Source organism: Arachis hypogaea, chromosome 4 (assembly GCF_003086295.3).
Source record: "Arachis hypogaea cultivar Tifrunner chromosome 4, arahy.Tifrunner.gnm2.J5K5, whole genome shotgun sequence".
In the NCBI taxonomy this organism is placed as follows: Eukaryota; Viridiplantae; Streptophyta; class Magnoliopsida; order Fabales; family Fabaceae; genus Arachis; species Arachis hypogaea.
This window is the reverse complement of record NC_092039.1, coordinates 56,076,350-56,094,863: the sequence shown is the minus strand read 5'-3', so window position 1 is coordinate 56,094,863 and position 18,514 is coordinate 56,076,350. Positions and strand designations below refer to the sequence as shown.

Here is an 18,514-nt window from a genome sequence, read left to right as displayed (position 1 = left end):
CGGGATGTCTGTAAATTCTGCGATGAAGTCGGCCAGGTGTTGCGATTTGATTGCTGTACGCGCCTCGTATTAGAGGTCGAATTCGGACAACTCGATTGCCCATTGTAGGATTCTTCCTGCTAGATTTATTTTCTGTAATATCCCTTTTATGGGTTGGTTGGTTCGAACTTTAATGGTATGCGCTTGGAAATATGGGCGAAGCCGCCGGGATGTGGGGATCAGGGCGTAGGCAAACTTTTTTATTTTCTGGTAGTTCAGCTTGGATCCCTGTAGTACTTTGCTAACGAAGTAGACGGGTTTTTGCCCGTGTTCGTCTTCTCTGACTAGTGCTGAGGCTATTGCCCGGCTCCCTACTGCGAGGTATAATATGAGCGGTTCTCCTTCTCGTGGCCGAGATAGAATAGGTGGCCGTCCTAAGAACTCCTTGAAGTCTAGGAAGGCTTGCTCACAGTCTGTCGTCCATTCGAACTGTTTTTTCTTTCTTAAAGTAGCATAGAAGGGAAGAGATCTTATCGCAGCTCCTGCTAAGAATCGGGATAGAGCGGCCAACCTCCCGTTGAGTTGTTGTACTTCTTTGATACAGGTTGGGCTCTTCATGTTGAGTATGGCTCGACACTTGTCTGGATTTGCTTCAATCCCCCTTTGTGTGAGCATGAAGCCCAAGAATTTGTCGGCTTCTACTGCGAAGGTGCATTTTGCGGGATTGAGCCGCATGTTGTGTTTCCTGATAGTGTAAAACACTTGAGTCAGGTCGGATAACAATGTATCTTCACTTTGTGTCTTTATCAACATATCGTCTACATAAACTTCCATAATTTTTCAGATGTGATCTGAGAAAATTTTATTCATTAGCCTTTGATAAGTAGCTCCTGCGTTCTTGAGTCCAAAAGGCATCACTATGTGACAGTAGTTTGCTTTCGGTGTTAGGAACGAGGTTTTTCCTTAATCTGGTGGATACATGGGGATTTGATTGTACCCTGAATATGCGTCTATGAATGAGAGATACTTATATCCTGATGAAGCATCCACTAGAGCGTCGATGCTTGGGAGTGGGTAGGGGTCTTTTGGGCAGGCTTTCACTACAAAAAAAAAGGACCTATGGCCACGGTAAAAAACTGTGACCATAGCTAGTAAAAAGGGTGACCATAGATCTATGGTCACGGTTTTGGACCTATGGTCACGGTTTTTTACCGTGGCCTATTCTCTCGTGGCCATAGGTCTATGGTCACGGTTTTTTGGGCTATGGTCACGGTTTTTATGGTCACGGTTTCAATTTTCAAAATCTGACACTTTAGGCCACGTTTTTTTACCGTGACCATAGGTTAATCTATGGTCACGGTAGAAAACCGTGACCATAGTCTTACCTATGGTCACGGTTTTCACCGTGGCCATAGCCTTTATGGTCACCCCTCTTTAAAACCGTGACCATAGATAAGGCTATGGTCACGGTTTTCACCGTGGCCATAGCCTCTATGGTCACGGTTTTCACCGTGGCCATAGCCTCTATGGTCACCCTTCCTTAAAACCGTGACCATAGCCCTATCTATGGTCACAGTTTTCACCGTGGCCATAGACTCTATGGTCACCCCACCTAAAACCGTGGCCATAGCCCTATCTATGGTCACGGTTTTTCACCGTGGCCATAGACTCTATGGTCACCCCACCTAAAACCATGACCATAGCCCTATCTATGGTCACGGTTTTTCACCGTGGCCATAGACTCTATGGTCACCCTATGAAAAACCGTGACCATAGCCTATCTATGGTCACGGTTTTTCACCGTGGCCAAAGCCTCTATGGTCACGATTTTTCACCGTGGCCATAGACTCTATGGTCACCCTCCTTAAAACCGTGACCGTAGCCCTATCTTTGGTCACAGTTTTTCACGATGGCCATAGCCTCTATGGTCACGGTTTTTTAAAACGGTGACTATAGCCTGTTGTTGTTTATGAGATTCAATTTTTTTAAATTATAATCACATATCTCAAAATGATAATAATAACAAAATAAATCTAAAAATAAGAAATTCAAGAAATCTAAATCATAAAAGTTTCACTATAAGATACATATGTTTAATTTTTAGTCTAAACAACACAAATCAAAATAGAGTGGAATTTTTCCAATTACATGTAATTCCTCAAAAAGTACATAACGCATCAAAATATTACATTTACATAACTAAGGTGGTAAGACCCATCTCATGTGATATTTGTATGGAACATATTTTCTTCATCACATCATGTCTTCCTGCACGTAAAAGAAATAAACATGTTAGATATCTTGCAAAAATGTTTTTGATGATGACATATGCAGCAAAAGAAGGGAAACATTCATCCACAACAACACTCAAGAATTATTCACAACCATCATTCACTTCAAATAGCAGCTATTGCAAGAATGCAGCAGTAGTGATAGCTTAGACTCAGAAATTCATCAAAGTTATCACTACTGCACAAATAATTTAGAATCTGTTCATTCCAGCAGCAGCCAACACAAAAATAAGGTAACAATAATGCTATGCAGCAACATCATATAAACCAGTTTAGCACAAAAGTAAAACAATGAAACAGCAACATAGGATTAATAACAGTTTAAACCTAATCAACAGCACCAAACAAACTAACTTAGCACAGGGCAGATCAATGAAGCAGCAACAAGAAGCTAAATTAGAACATGGCAAGTCATTACGAGCACAGGAAAACCAATTTCAGATAGAATAAACATCAGAGTTCAAACCTAAATCCACTACAAAATCAATTGACTACCTAACCACCTAATTCAACTAAGCTAACCTAATCAAACAGCAACCAAAAGCATACTATTAATTTAACTAGAAGTTTCGAACAGTACTTACTTCCATATCCTTTGATACATGGTTTGATCCAAGTGAAGGAGGAATGCTTCGCCGCGCATCATTTGGTGCACTACTCGCGTCAGGCGGAGATTGTTGGGCAGCTTCTATCATTACTTGCACTTGTTCTGCACTCATACCAGGATTGACTTGTTGCAACAACGTTTTAATCAAGTTTGTTAAACCATCCAACTTGGAAGTTAAGTTATTTTGATTTTTCTCCATAGTTGAATCCACTTCATTATGTTGTTGCTGCATTTGTCGGATTTTGTTCTCCTTTTTAAGAGAGGATTTTGTGACTGATCGACCATAAAAACGAACTCTTCCATGTCTCTCCTTTCCGAAAACTGTTTGAACTGCTTCATCATCATTGTATCCTGCTTCTTTCAAATTTTGAAGATGTTCCTATTACACACAAATAGGATCAAAATAAATGCATGCACCCGACAGCTTTAGAATAAATAAAAATAGCCAACACATTTCTTGTTTTGTGTACTTTTCTAAGAGACAAAAAAACTAACAATTGTCTCTTGTGTTCCCGAATCAGTCTCTCCTTTTTTGCTCGTACGAGTTACAACAAACATCTCAGATTGTGATGGATCTTCATTCAAATCTTGGTACTCGTTCTCAAATCTTGGTGAATCCATCCAATCTTTTGACAAAACATGATTAAACCTAATAATGCAAATATCTAAACTTACTAAACATGGTCTAATAGGTCAATTATAGTGACAATCTAGCTACCATATACACTCTACCTAAATAACTAGAAGATCAAATTATAATATACATCAAGTATGATATAAACTTACTGCTTAGTTCCTTCATTTTGAGATGCCATTTGACTTTGTTATACACTGGTGCCACAACAACTACTCAACTCCTTTTGTCTTTACCAGTCCAAAAACAATATCCTATATACAAAACAAAACAAAAAAATTCAGGAGAAGATAAATCTATATGAAGAATTAAGTTATTAAACCTCCCTTCCCTGCCTCTAAATTTTATTTGAAAAAAGGAAAACTATATTTTTTTAATTTTATTTATTTCCCATTGGAAAGAGCATGCTATGAACAGATCGCTGATCAAGTAATGAAAAGATAGAGTATGGAATACACACATAAACTACAAAAAATAAGTCCTCTAATGTATTTACCAAATCAGCAAATGGAAATGTAAATTTGCAAAAGGAAGTAATAATGAATAATTGAAGGAAGTACATCTCAATACATGCTCACACAGACCAAGCAAAATAAAACTCATAATTTTGTATTATACATACACACATACATGCAGTGGAGGAATATTTACACTTATATATTATACACGCCCTTGTGTTATTAGTTGGAGTTGGAGTATAATCTTTTTATTATGCGCGCAATAAACCACACCTGAAGAGAAAGTTTTAATTTACTGCAAGCTCTAGAACACACTCGGCACCTCCATAAGTTGACAAATCAAACCCATACTTAAAAAAAAAATATGCCCTTATATTAGGTTCCTGTGACCTAAACACTTAGCTGCTCTTAATTGTTTACTCCTATGATTTGCTCTAATAATTAATAAGTTAATTAGCCATGTCCACGGGGTTCTCTGTAAACCAATACAAGTATATATATACATAATTACATACTTTGATCTACTCAATAATAATGAATCCCCATTGTTGTGTATATGTTTGATTCCATAGATTATAATAATAGTAAGAAGCATCGTACGGTTTTATTAGGTGGAAATTGAATAATTGAATTAATTAAAGTATGATTATGATCCAACAGTTGCTGTTGTTGGAGGGAGCAAAATGGTTAGTGTTTTTGATAATCCATAATTGGATATTTGGAAGAGTTATTGTTAGGATCTAGCCCATCATCAATGTTGGTTAGAAGGACAGGTGTGAAACAGAATTTTAGTTAGCTATAAACAAATTTCATCCATTAAAATATATTCTAATAAAGTCATATTAATTAGCTATTTAAAACAAATATATGTATGTATTACATGTGAGTTAGAATCTAAAGGTGAATACTTTTTAACTTTTGAATGTCCAAACTCAATGTACGCATGTTGTCCATGCTGTAAATTAATATTACTCACACAGACCAAATTAAAATGGGAAGAATGAGAAGCTAGAATCTTAGTCAAATAAAGTAGTCATATATCAAAGGCAACAAAACAAAGCCTTTCCTTTAACACCAGCCAAGGCAAACAAACAAGCAAACAAACACAATCTAACATATATCATATTTAAACACCCTTCCTTGTCAGAAAAATTCAAAAGGGAAACAAAAACTGCATATGTTATGTTGTTTTCATGTTAAGCACTATGCAGTAACAGAGAGTAAAAAGAATAATAATCCATTTCATAATAATAATAATAATAATAATAATAATAATAAAGTTATGAGTTTTTGTTTTGATGTTTGCATATTTTTGTGCCCATTTCACAATAAAAACAAAGAGATATCCCAATGATATCTTCCACCGAGTGTATAGGAAACACACATAATTGCACCCAGCACCAAACCATAGAAACCTGAGCTCAAAAAACCTTTCTTTTCTTTAATTTCATTGCTTTTTGCTGCTTCTTTCAGCTACCCTTTTTTCCATTATATATACCCATCAATCTCCAAAAACCTTTCAGATAAAAAGAGTTCAAACCTAAATTCACTAAGAAATCAATTGACTACCTAACCACCTAATTTAACTAAGCTAACCTAATCAAACAGCAACCTAATCAACTAACATTAACATGGAGTTTAAACCAAATTTTGAGTTAACTAAAATTAAGTTTTTTGGTACAAGAACGTTAGAAGGGGGAAACAATTAAACAGAAAAAGCTGGAATCAAAGGAAAGAAGAATAATTGGAAGTTTGTGCTTTTAGAAACTCACAGCAATGCCTTTTAAATTAAACAACTTCTCTTTTTTGTTGAATTCTAGCATAAGCTCAGCAAGTTGAGGAACATAGTGGCCTGAAGATAAATTGCAATCATGTTTTAATATAAATATAATCAATTATGCAGGAACCAATTTACATAAAGAACAAATGGGAGGAAAATTTACCAGCATAGCTTTCTCCTACTATGAACAAACTTCTGTTTCTGTAGTGTGGGAACTTTACAAACCAGTTTTGCAAGAATATTAAGTTATCCCTGGCTATAAAGTGAAAGAAAAAATCAGAAAACAAAGCAATCTTTAAAGGTGAAAATTCTCTGTAAATTTTGTAAAGTAACATTTGATACTATCTCAAGATGTAGACATGGCATAACTGTAAAGTATAACAGAATATAATGCAATACACATTAAAGGGAACTTTGAGCAAAAGGGACATGGCAGAGTATTGCAAAATTAGAATAATGGAAACACTACTTCTTCTTTTTTTTCCTTTTAAATTATAAACTTACACTTCATTCCCTTTCAGATAAAAACCTATTTTATTTTGTCCAATCGTTACTTAGAAGATACTTCAACCTAAAGTAGAAGATTGAATGTTACCCAGCGGATTTTGCTGTGAATCAGACTTGCTCTTGTGACAGGAAGCTCGCGGTGAAACTGAACGGGGCACAGCTCAACGGCGGACTCCACCCGTCGTAACGGCGGCAGGGGCTTCCCCTGGCGGCGGCTCAGACGGCAGCAGTAGCCGTAGCAGAGCTTCAACGGTGGCGGTGACGGCACTGGAGGCGGTGACGGACGGACACGAGCTCAGCTATTGACCCCTCTCTCTCTCATCTTCATGCACTTTCTCTCTCTCTCTTCGAAGTTCCATGGTGGCTGGATAGCAGAGGAGCGCGACGCCTACTCTTCTTCCTCGCGGTGACAAGAAGCTCGCGGTGAGATGCGCTAGAGGAGCATAGTGACGCTAGGGTTTCTGCCTTCTTCGATCATGGGGGCTGTGACAAAGTAGGGGTTGGGAGGAAAGTGAACGACAATGGTAGGGGCTGGGAGGAAGGGTAACGACGTATGATGGAGAGGGTTGGGAGGAGCTCGGTGAAGGTGGGGGCTAGCTTGAAGGAAAACGGTGAGAATAGGGTGGGGGGGGCTGTCACGAAGTGATGATAGGGTTTTTTTTTTCTACGTTACTAATTAGGAGGGAATGGGGATTTGGTTGGGAGGGAGGGGAATTTTGGGATTTGGGGGGGAGGGGGCGAAAACGACGACGTTTATGGAGGGAAGAGTATCTATGGTCACCTCCAAAAACCGTAGCCATAGATATCTTTAGGCCACTTTCTAAAACCGTGACCATAGACCCTTTTAGGTCACCCTTTCGAAAAACCGTGACCATAGACCCTTTTTGGTCACTGTAAAAAACCGTGACCATAGACCCCTTTAGATCACTTCTAAAATCGTGACTATAGACCCTTTTAGGCCACCCAACAAAACCGTGACCATAGACCACTTTAGGCCACCTCCCAAAACCGTGACCATAGACCCCTTTAGGTCACCCGTTTTTGAAAAACCGTGACCATAGACCCTTTTTGGTCACCGTAAAAAACCGTGGCCATATACGCTTTTAGGTCACCCCTAAAACCGTGACCATAGACACTTTTAGGCCACCCCCCAAAATGGTGACCATAGACTACTTTAGGTCACCCCCCAAAACCGTGACCATAGGTGCCCTATGGTCACCCTTTTTGTGAAAACCGTGACCATAGGCCCTTTTTGGTCACTGTAAAAAACCGTGACCATAGACCCCTTTAGGTCACCCCCCAAAACCGTGACCATAGACCCTTTTAGGCCACCCTTTTTTAGAAAACCGTGACCATAGGTACCCTATGGTCACCCTTTCTGTAACAATCGTGACCATAGCTTTTTTTTTTTTTGGTCACGGTCAAAAACCGTGACCATAGACCCTCTATGGTCACGGTTTTTTACCGTGACCAAAAAAACCGTGGCCATAGACCCAAAATGTTGTAGTGTTTGTTGAGGTCAGTGTAGTCGGTGCACATTCGCCACTTCCCATTTGACTTTTTCACCAAGACGAAGTTTGCTAGCCATAGTGGATATTTGACTTCCCTTATGAACCCGGCCTCAAGTAGCGCTTGTACTTGTTCTTCTACAGCCTGAGCTTGTTCTGGTCCAAGTTTTCTTCGTCTTTGTTGTACCGGCCAGGATCCTGGATAGACTGCCAATTTGTGGCTCATTAGTTCGGGATCAATACCTGGCATGTCGGCGGCTTTCCATGCGAAGAGATCAACATTATCTCGTAGGAACCGTATTAGTGATTCCTTTATGTCTCCTTTTAGGATCGTGCCAATATTAGTTGTTTTATCCGAGGTGTCTCCGATCTGGATCATTTCTACTTCTCCTTCGGGTTGTGGTCGGAGTTCTTCTCGCCACTGAACTCCACCGAGCTCGATTGTGTGGAACTCTCCTCCTTCACCTCGGAGGTTTAGGCTTTCGTTATAACAGCGACGTGCCATCTTTTAATCTGCCTTTATTATAGCTATTCCTTCCGCAGTTGGAAATTTCATACATAGATGTGGAGTTGAAACTATTGCACCGAGTTGATTTAACGTTGTCCGACCTATTAAGGCATTGTAGGCTGAGCTTATGTCGACCATGATGTAGTCTATCTTGAGTGTTCTGGATTGGTTCCCCTTTCCGAAGGTTGTATGCAGCGATACGTATCCCAGCGGTTGAATTGGGGTATCTCCTAGTCCGAACAGGCTGTTCGGGTATTACGTGAACGTGTCTTTCCGGTGTGCGAGGTGATCGTTCAGATCGTCCAACATCCTCATCCCTTCTTCATTTTCTTGGTTCGTCATCCCGATTAGCCAAAAACCGATCTAGTTTTCCTTCTCTTACTAGTTTTTCTATGATGTTTTTCAAATCGAAGCATTCATTGGCGGAATGCCCTCGAAGTCGATGATATTCACAGTATTCATTCCGATTTTCTCCTCCTCTTTTACCTTTAAGTGGCCAAGCTGGAGGGATTTTCTCTGTATGGCAGACTTCTTTGTAAACATCTACCAAGGATACCCTAAGAGGAGTATAGTTATGATATTTTTTGATTTTCTCTCCGGAGCGATCTTCTTTTTTCTTGGATTCTTTATCTCGGTAGGTAGAACCGAACCTTGAGGTTTCGCTAAGTCGAGAGTTTTCTTCCATGTTGATGTATTTTTGTGCCCGTTCTTGTACTTCGTCTAAGGATGTCGGGTATGTCTTTGATACAGATTGGCTAAATGGTCCTTCTCGTAGGCCATTTATGAGGCCCATAATGGCAGCTTCTGTTGGAAGATTTTGTATGTCCATGCATGTTTTGTTGAATCTTTCCATGTAGTTGCGAAGGCTCTCCCAATCTCCTTGCTTGATCCCTAGTAGGCTAGGTGCGTGTTTGGCTTTATCCTTTTGTATGGAGAATCGGGCCAAGAACTTCTTGGCCAGGTCGTCGAAACTCGAGATGGATTTCGGAGGTAGGTTGCCGAACCATTTGATGGTTGTCTTGGTTAGAGTTGTTGGAAAAGCTTTGCAGTGAACTGCATCTGAGGCATCAGTGAGGTACATTCTACTTCTGAAGTTGCTGAGATGATGGTTGGGATCCGAAGTGCCGTCATATAGAGTCATATCCGGAAGCTTGAAATCTTTTAGAATTTTGGTTTTCATAATTTCTCTGGTGAATGGATCTTGATCTTTTTGAGAGCTATCCTCTCTGGATGGTCGAGTAGCTTTAGTTTTGAGATCAGCTTCGAGTTTTATAAGCTTATCTTCTAATTCTCGGCGCCGCCTTATTTCCCGACGTAGACCTTCTTCTTTTTCACGTCAATGTTGGGCTTCTTTCTCAAGTTGCTCCAATCGATTTTGAAGTGCTTCTATTACTCCTGGATTTGATGAATTTTTGCCTCCGTTGGTTTCTGGAGTATCTTTGAGTATCATGTTCGCGTTTTTATGCGGCGTTCTGTCTTCCAAACCTGAATCGTGGTCGTTGTCATGGTCATCCGCCATGTTAATGGGATGACTTCCAGGTTTCCCGACAACGGCGCCAATGTTCCGAGCGTTACCGGAAACTGTAGGCCGATCTTTGATGAGATCGTCTGTGTTGGTCGGAACCGGCGTGTCCGGTAGGTGTACGGCGGCCGGAGCTGATGTGTCCGACTCGTTGGACTTGGTAGTGGTGCTGATCCTTCGTCCCCGGAGGGTGGGGGGTACCTGCAAGGGACTCCGATGCTTAAGTTAGCAAGGGTATTAAACAGGTATTGAGTAGAATCAGAGAATGAGTTATACCTGGGTGCTCCAGTGTATTTATAATGGTGAGATGTGGCCTTCTGTGGATAAGATCAGTTAGTTATCTTATCTTATCTTATCTTTAAGTGAGGTCATCTTATCTTTAAGGGAACCGCCCTTCTCTCTGTAGGCTTGGGCCGCCTTAGGATTTGGGACGAGTTCCTCTATTTGGGCCCTTTGTTTGGGCTTTCCTGTGACTTGGCCGAGCTCTTTGAGAAGAGGTCGGGTTGTCCTGACCTGAAGAGGTCGGTCGCTTTGCCTGTAGAACATCCCGGGTCGGACAGCTCGACCCAGGGTATGAACACCTTGTGTGCATAAAAGTGAAGTATGGAAAATTGAAAGGGAAATTGGAAAGCTATAACCAACTATCATCAAAACAAAATATAAACAAGTAATCAGGCATAAAGAAAGCATAAAACACTAAATTCATCAATCAAAACTTCAAGAACTCAAAGTTGCAAATATAAATAAAGCACTTGAACCAAGTGGAAATGAAAATAGAGACCATGTAATTAAAGTGAAATTAAAGAGTACTTACAATTAAAGATGATCAAAATCCCAAAATTAAAGCTTGCTATAGAATGCTACAATTGAAATTTCATAAACCCTAAAAGAGCAATGCTACACTACTCCTACTCCTATGGAAGCTTCCTAATACTAAGAAAAACTAAACTAAAACCTAATTGAAAGTGAGCTCCCTTGCTAAGTGTTGCATCTCCCCTTATATAGTACTTTAATTCAGCAATTCAGCGTTCCAAAATGGGCCAAAAGCCCCCAAAATACGTGCTGCATGTGTTTCATTAATGAAATCACATGTTGGGTCTTATGCGGACGCACAGATATGTGCGTCTGCACACTTTGTTGTTTTGGCTCCTGTGCGTACGCACGGGTACTTGTGCGCACGCACGCATAGGAATTTTCTCTTGTGCGTACGCACGCTTGCTTGTGCGCACGCATACCTTGCTGTGTATGCTTTTCCTTGCTTTCTTCATGTGTTCTTCCTTCTACATGCTTTCTTCCACTTTTGGCCATCCATTCTTGCCTTCAACGCCTAAAATCACTCACAAACCATATCACGGCATCGAATGACATAAAAGTGGGATTAATTTGCTCTATTAAAGCACAAAATTGCATGTTTTCTCATTTAGGATCAAATTAGGGACAAAACACAAAAGTATGCTATTCTGGTGCTTAAGTGTGAGTTCATGTGCTAGAATCCATCCAAATTGAATCAAAATATACCATCAAATATGGACTCATCAATTCCCCCAGACTTAAACAATAGCATGTCCTCATGCTAAGCCAACAAGGAAGATAATCAAAGGGGTAATCAACTTATTAAATGCAACTATCTATATGCATGCAAGTATGTAAATACTATTTATACCTATATATCTATCTATAGTATCTATATGAAATTGGTGAAAATAAACAATCAAATTCCCAAGCATGTATAGACAATTAGGGCAAAGTAAGGGAATAATCCAATGCAACCAAAATCTAAAGAATTGATCCAACTAATTAAAGAGAAGCAACTTGCAAGAATCCATGATAAGAAGCATGAAAACATAGAGTTGAGTAATTAAACCCTCACTAGGTGTGTATACACTCTGAGCACTGGGTGTTTAGGGTTAATTCACTCAAAATCTCCTTCCAATCATGCTTTCAAGGTTTTGCTTTTCATCTAACAATCAACCAATAAAGTGATACATGAATGTAATTATCATGAGGACTTCATATGGTTGTAATGAGGTTAGGGTAAAGGTGGGATAGATATGGCTAAGTGGACTAAAACAGTTGAATCCTTGATTAGTTTAAGTCTCCACATCAACCAATCTCAACCAGATCAAAACAAAAGGCAATCCTAACCTTCCATCAATTCTTTTTCACAATCACTCATGTATGACTCATCATTCATATCACATATGCATTTCTTATTCATTTTTCTTTTCTTTGGGATAACTTTCATCCCCTTTTTATGATGATAATGTTGTTTTTTTTTTTGGACATGAAAATTGCATATGGTTAAGTAATTCATACATGAATATTTCCATTTTCCAAAATTTTCAATGAGTACCCAAATTAAACATTTTCTTTTTCTACCAAAGTTTCCCAAAGGATTCCTCCACACTTAAAGGTGACACACTCCTTCAACCTAAGCTAATCAAGGATACAATCTAAGGTAATTCATGGTTTTCTGCTTAGGGTTGTAATGTGGTAATATAAAAAATAATGGGGTAAATAAAGTCCAAAGGGGTTAATAATGGTAAATGCAAAGCGTAGGCTATATGGGGAAAGTAAGCTTTTAAACAAAGATGGCATCAATCATGCTCAATGCAATTCAAAACATCAATAATTGAAAATAAAGAATCAAGCAAAACCAAGATCACAATCATAGATGAGATATGTCACACAATGAAAAAAATTAGTGGTTAAAAATGTGTAACCACTCAATATAGCTCAAAACTCACATGGCAATTGTTCTTTACTCTTCTAGGTTTCAAAGAAATTCATTCAAGCAAGTTTGAAAAACTGTTTTCGAATCAATTCAACAGAAAGCCCAAAATTGTTGGAAAGTCATGTTGTTTTTCACCAAAATTATTCCTATATATGTATGTATGAATGTTTTGATGGATGCAAAATTTTTCAAAATTTCCTAGTTCTTTCCCTTATTTTCAACAAGCAAAAACGTAACATGAACAATCACGATCAAGATAAACTAGGCATAAACTATTCATCATCTATTCACAATCCATATCTATACTATGTACCATGCAATATCAAATGCGATATATATATATATATATATATACCAAATTAAAAGTGCAATACTAGATATAACTATAAGCAACTACTATATATATATATATATATATATATATATATATACCAAAAGTACTAAACAGCAGTGCATAAGTCAAAGTACTAAAAATATCCACAAAAGCATTATAAAGACTGAAAATAACTAAATGCAGTGTTCAGGAGAGAATGTTTACACCCAAAATATCGCAGACCCTCCGCCACACTTAGGTCATGCACTGTCCTCAGTGCCTAAAGTAGTCATTCGGGGGGGAAATCAGTCATGAAAAGCTCCACCATCAGATGGTGGTGGGTGATGGTGACGCTGGTAAACAATGATGTCAGTGGACGGCCATGGTGCGGGATCTGCTCTGGGCTCAGCTACAACTGTCTTCGCTGCTCACTTAGCACTCAGCTCGGGCTCAGCTGCCGACTCCTCAATCATGTAATCCGCAGGCTCATCGACCATCTCATCTGTAGGCTCCTCTACTGTGGCGTCTGCTGCTGCCTGCTCTTGAGGCTTATCTTCCTGGCCAGCTTCAGCTGCTGGCTCCTCGGCCTCAGGCTCTGCTGTATCTGGAGGAGGTGGCCTAGGGTCGCGACCGTCAAACTTTGCCACTATCCACTGGAAGCGACGAGTGTTGCATTGCTCAATGCGGTGCAGAGTTTGCAAGATCTCCTGACCCAAATCATAAAGCGTCTGGAGTCGGGGTACGGGTGCGGGTGCTGAAGGAGGTGCTGAAGGCTCTGCTACTGCTGATGTAGGCTCAGAGGTCTTCCTCTTCTTCAGAGACGGTCATTTGTAGTCTCCGTATGGCAGAAAAGGCTGCTTAGTATTGTAGACAGACGTCCGATCTGTTGGACGTCTCTCTACACCAGATAAGGCTGTAAATCTGGTGATCAATGATGGAAAGGGAATGTTGAATTTCAACTGTTGGTTCACCTTCATCATTGACTCTCTAATAAGGGGAAGAATAGAGATTCTCTTCACCTCCAGAATAGCCGATAGTAACACTGCCACCCGGACTCTGATATGCGTAGCATGCGTGCTCGGAAGAATGTAGTCGGCGATGATCTGCTGCTAGATCCTTACCTCTGGGTTGAGATCAGTGCACGCAATGCTCAACAGAACCGCATTGTCCCCTTTACTGTACTCCCATCTAGCTTCAGGCTGGCCTATCTTCTCCAGGACCACATCCAAAGAAATCTTGCCCGTTGAGACGTCCCTTATTACTTGAGTGTAAGCGTTGCGAGCCAAAGGAATATGCGGAATATCTAAGAGGGCCTCTAAAGTAGTATCAGAGGTGTCGAGAGTGACACCTCTAAGAAAAATAGTTTTGGCATCCCTCTTCAGGAGATTTGCGTAAAATTCCTTGACCTGGTGTTCATTTACTTCCATCGGGTCATATTTTACGAATCCCCAATGATAAAAATCAAGTGGGTTAAGGATCGCATCCTCATATTTCTCAGGCAGGTTTAGCTTTCTCTCATAATGGAAGGCACATTTTTCAAATTTCTTATATTGCTCTTGGGCTTCAGAGTTAATGAACGTGTCTGGTTGGTCACTTGGGGGCACAAGAGGAGGACGAGGCAAAGGGTTGGCTTTTTCCTTCTCCTTGCGAGTCATCTTGAAGAAGAAAAATAAAATACAACTCAGGAGAACAAATAAAAAGTCATAGAAATTCAGAGGAGATAATCAAATAATTAATTAAGAGCCAGTGAGGTAAATAGATACTAAATCGAGGGAAAAACATGTATGCAGCAGGGAAATGGTCAAAAAGGAAATGTGTTTCCCCAAATTAAACAACCTAAGTAGTAAATGAATGAGTGAACAAACAATGAAAGCATATACATGACTTAGGTGTATTAATGCAAGTGAATTGAATTGAAAAGGAATCGATTATTCCAATTGTGCTTTGGGATTTGGAAAAGTTTACAAAATTGAGCACAAGGGGTAATAATCAGAGTTTGTAGTGAGAGCATGAGATATTCATGTTTAAGAGCAAAAGAGATGATCGCATATGCATAGCTTCTTGTCCAAATCAATATCCGATTGAAAAATGGATTGCATTGCTCAAAAACTGAAAGAAACAAGTTGCTATGTATATGGTCAAGAATGTTAAAGAAACATGAATATGTAATTGGTCAATTCACAAAGAAAGCAATGTATGTACTGCTGCTCATGACACCAAACAGGTTTCCAATTTTTTTAAGCTTAATGCTGGTTTGGTGTTTTAGGCCAAAAGAAAAGAGCATTCAATACATAATGCAGCTATTCAGCACAATATGCACTTAGAAATACCAAATGGAATGGTCAGAGTTGTAAATTTCAGTCCCATTTGGTCTAAAAAAAATAAGCAATGAAGTGCATATGTATCAAACTAATTAGCAGAGGATGATATGCACATTAAAATTGATATCAAACAAGATAATCGCACGGCAAAGTGAAGCTAAGTTTGATATTTCAGCATGAAAATAAAGTGCAGTAATCATCTGGGCAGCATTTCAAATCAATAGGAACCTGCACAATTATAAAGCAATAATGCAGAGTCAAAACAAACTTTAAAATCTGTGTTGATCAGACACAAAAGATGAGTCAAAAAAACCGTATGCAGCATTTCAACAAGTATAATGTGTAACAACCCCGATTTTCGAGTATGTGAGATCTTTTCTGAAAATACAGATTTCTCCGGATGATCAGCAAGGGGAGAACCTCTACTGTATCATCAAGTATCTCAATCCACATTGTCATTATGTCATCTTTAAGTTAGAACCTTTTCTGAGGCAAGCTCGATAATGCAGTCACAAAGAACCTAGTTTTTGATCCGTATCGGTTAGGAGTTTTGATTCTGCTTTTCATAAATAGTATCCGTTTGACAAACCGGACCCGATTCATGAGAAAAGAGAGATAATAGTATAATAATATCATTATATTAGTATTAGAAGCTGCTTGAATGATATTATAAGGTTACCTGGTTAGTTTTAGTTAAAAATAGAAAATTGGTTTAACTGGGTTCACAGTTTACTGGTGCAACTTAGCACTAGCACTCTCTGATGACTTTAGCAATGATAAGGCCTCATTATACATGTTTTATTCTCATAATAAATATGTTACTAGTGTCATTTATGCTAGTAGCTCAGAAAATAATTTTTAGAGACGTTTTTACAAGTGTTCTGATACATCTAGTTTTAGTAGTTATACACCTGAGATATTTTAATATTATTTTAATCCACCTCCAAGCCAACCAATCACAACTCACCCTACACCCCCAAAACCCATAAGGCTGCCTCATTTGCTCATTGTGGCCGAAAATCATCAAGAGAAAAAGAAGAGAAAGTTTTTGGTTCATAAATCTTCAAAGCTTGATTTCTTCTGAACTAAAACTCAAATCAAAACTCCGATTTCACCAAAATGATCCTCTCTTCTTCCTCCACATAACCATGTAACTTATTAAGGATGGAAATAAGGTGAGATGGCTGTTCCTTTCCCCTTTCAATTTGGTTTTCAAGGAAACATGCTTAAACATGTGTTTTCTTGATGTTCTTCCTTAGGAATCATGCTTAACTTGACTTGAGGGCCAAGAAATGTTAATTTCTAGAAAGTTTAAGGTGAGATATACCTTACTAATGTGCTGAGAGAGATTTGGTCAGTTGAGGGTTTTTGGATTTAAAGTTGTTCTTGATGTGATTTAGGAGGAAAAGGTGCTTAAGGACCACCTAAGGACATGACCGAATTAGGAGCAGCAAAACCAGGTAGGGTTTGACAAATTTAATCTTGATTGATTGTGTTTGAGTTGTGTGATTATGATATGGTTTGGCTATACTCGAATTGATTGTTTATATGAGTGATTTTTGTTGAAATTTTGGTGAAAATGTGATGAAATTTGATGATATTCAAGCTATGAATGCATGTTCTTGTGGTTGCTGGAATTTCAAACCCTAACCCTTAAATTGGGATTGAATTTGTGTTGTAATCAAGGGGAAAATATGGGGTTTTGGTGGCTGCTAATTTATTTTGAATTATGGTAAAAATCGGTTGTTGAAAAGATTGAAAAACAGGTAAAAACAGAGAAAGAATCTAAAGAATTTACGAAGAACACGAAGAACACTTTGAGTGTGATGAAGAACATTGAAGAATAGGATTTAGATCTTAAAAAGGGTAAGGAAGTAAAATTTTTTGTGTTTGGAGGGTTATTTGGTAATTTCTGAAAGTTAGGATGGTTAAAGTAGAAATATTAAAAATTTTAAAAGTTAAAAGTTAAAGTGGGGTAATTTTCAAAAATTTAATGATAAAATAATAAATAATAATAAAATATTAAATAATAAAATAATAAAATATTAAAAACTTTTTGTGACTTGACATCATCTTCTTGATTTAGCAATTCTTCCGGCACTCCACAATTTTCGCTTTTGCTAAGGTGGACATGATGAGCTCTTGCTTCTTTTGGAACTCTTGTTATCCTTGAATGAGCATGAGAAGTACATCTTGCGTGGCTTGATCCATATATGAAGATGAAGATTGAGCTGATGAAGGTTGACAATCAAACTTATGAGGGTGAGGGTTTTGGTTTTGTATGTAGTGGGGTGATGGTGTATAAGATTGGTGACTAGAAAGGTAAGTGTTTGGGTTCTCTTGGGGTGCATTGTGGTGATAGTGTGAAAAAGTCATCAAGAAAACACAAACAAAAACCTACTAACAAAAGCAGACAAACAACCAAAAAGTGCTACTTACATTATTAACATATTCACAACAACCAAAAGATTTAACACCAATTGCGGCCCCCGGAAACGGTGCCAAATTTGACAAATGAGGGTTTATTGTGTACGGTTCGAAATTGATCAAAAACAAGAATCAATTCATTAGTAGCATAGTCCAAACCAACAACAAACTCTCATAATCAAATAATAAATTCAATACAAAATAAACCGAGAGTAGTTAAACCTCGGGTCATTCTCCCTAGGGACGTAATTGAAGTGTTACTTCCTTGATTGTTAGGGCAAGAAAGGGGTTTTTCAAGCAAGAAAATTAAAGATTAAAAGAACTAAGAAATCAAAGAACTAAGGAATGAGCAAAACTGTTAATTAATGCATAAAAGAGACCTTGACTTGGGAGTGAATATCCAAGGAGTCCTATCATTGCCACAACCACAACTATGGTAATTGTGATGAGTCAATCTCGCCTAGTCAACCCCTACCATCGAGGAGTAATTCAAGCAAGCATAATTGACCTTAATCCATAAGTCTTAACCAACTTATCAAACTAGTTGATAAAAGGCTAGCGTCAATAGAAACAAGAGTCAACTAACTAACCAAGAATTACCACTAAATGTCGGATATTATGACTCTAGTATCCTAGGAACTCAAACCACAAGACAAGGTGTGAAAAATCTACTCAAAATCTAGAGTTGGCATTTTCACAAACACCTTGTGTACATAAAAGTGAAGTATGGAAAATTGCAAGGGAAATTGGAAAGCTAAACCAACTATCAACAAAACCAGATATAAACAAGTAATCAAGCATAAAGAAAGCCTAAAACACTAAATTCATCCATCAAAACTTCAAGAACTCAAAATTACAAATATAAATAAAGCACTTGAACCAAGAGGAAATGAAAATAGAGACCATGTATTGAAGTGAAATTAAA

General features: G+C 38.5%; 1 protein-coding gene across 6 annotated transcripts; it reads right to left on the bottom strand.

Moving 5' to 3' along the window:
* Positions 1 to 2,037: 2,037 nt before the first annotated feature.
* On the bottom strand, positions 2,038 to 7,013 carry LOC112796760 (uncharacterized). Of its 6 annotated transcripts, none has more exons than XM_025839367.3 (7): positions 6,345 to 6,981; positions 5,913 to 6,005; positions 5,742 to 5,821; positions 3,664 to 3,765; positions 3,373 to 3,526; positions 2,855 to 3,256; positions 2,038 to 2,247 (listed from the first exon to the last, which is right to left on the bottom strand). In XM_025839367.3, the coding sequence occupies exons 4-7, from the start codon at positions 3,690 to 3,692 to the stop codon at positions 2,233 to 2,235; spliced, it is 600 nt and encodes a 199-aa protein (XP_025695152.1). In that variant the 5' UTR covers positions 3,693 to 3,765; positions 5,742 to 5,821; positions 5,913 to 6,005; positions 6,345 to 6,981; the 3' UTR covers positions 2,038 to 2,232. The 6 variants fall into 6 exon arrangements, 4 of the variants coding, with proteins under 4 accessions (XP_025695152.1, XP_025695154.1, XP_025695153.1 ...); XM_025839369.3 differs by having other exon boundaries at positions 3,373 to 3,503; positions 6,345 to 6,944; XR_011881122.1 differs by lacking the exon at positions 3,373 to 3,526 and having other exon boundaries at positions 6,345 to 7,013.
* Positions 7,014 to 18,514: the final 11,501 nt, after the last annotated feature.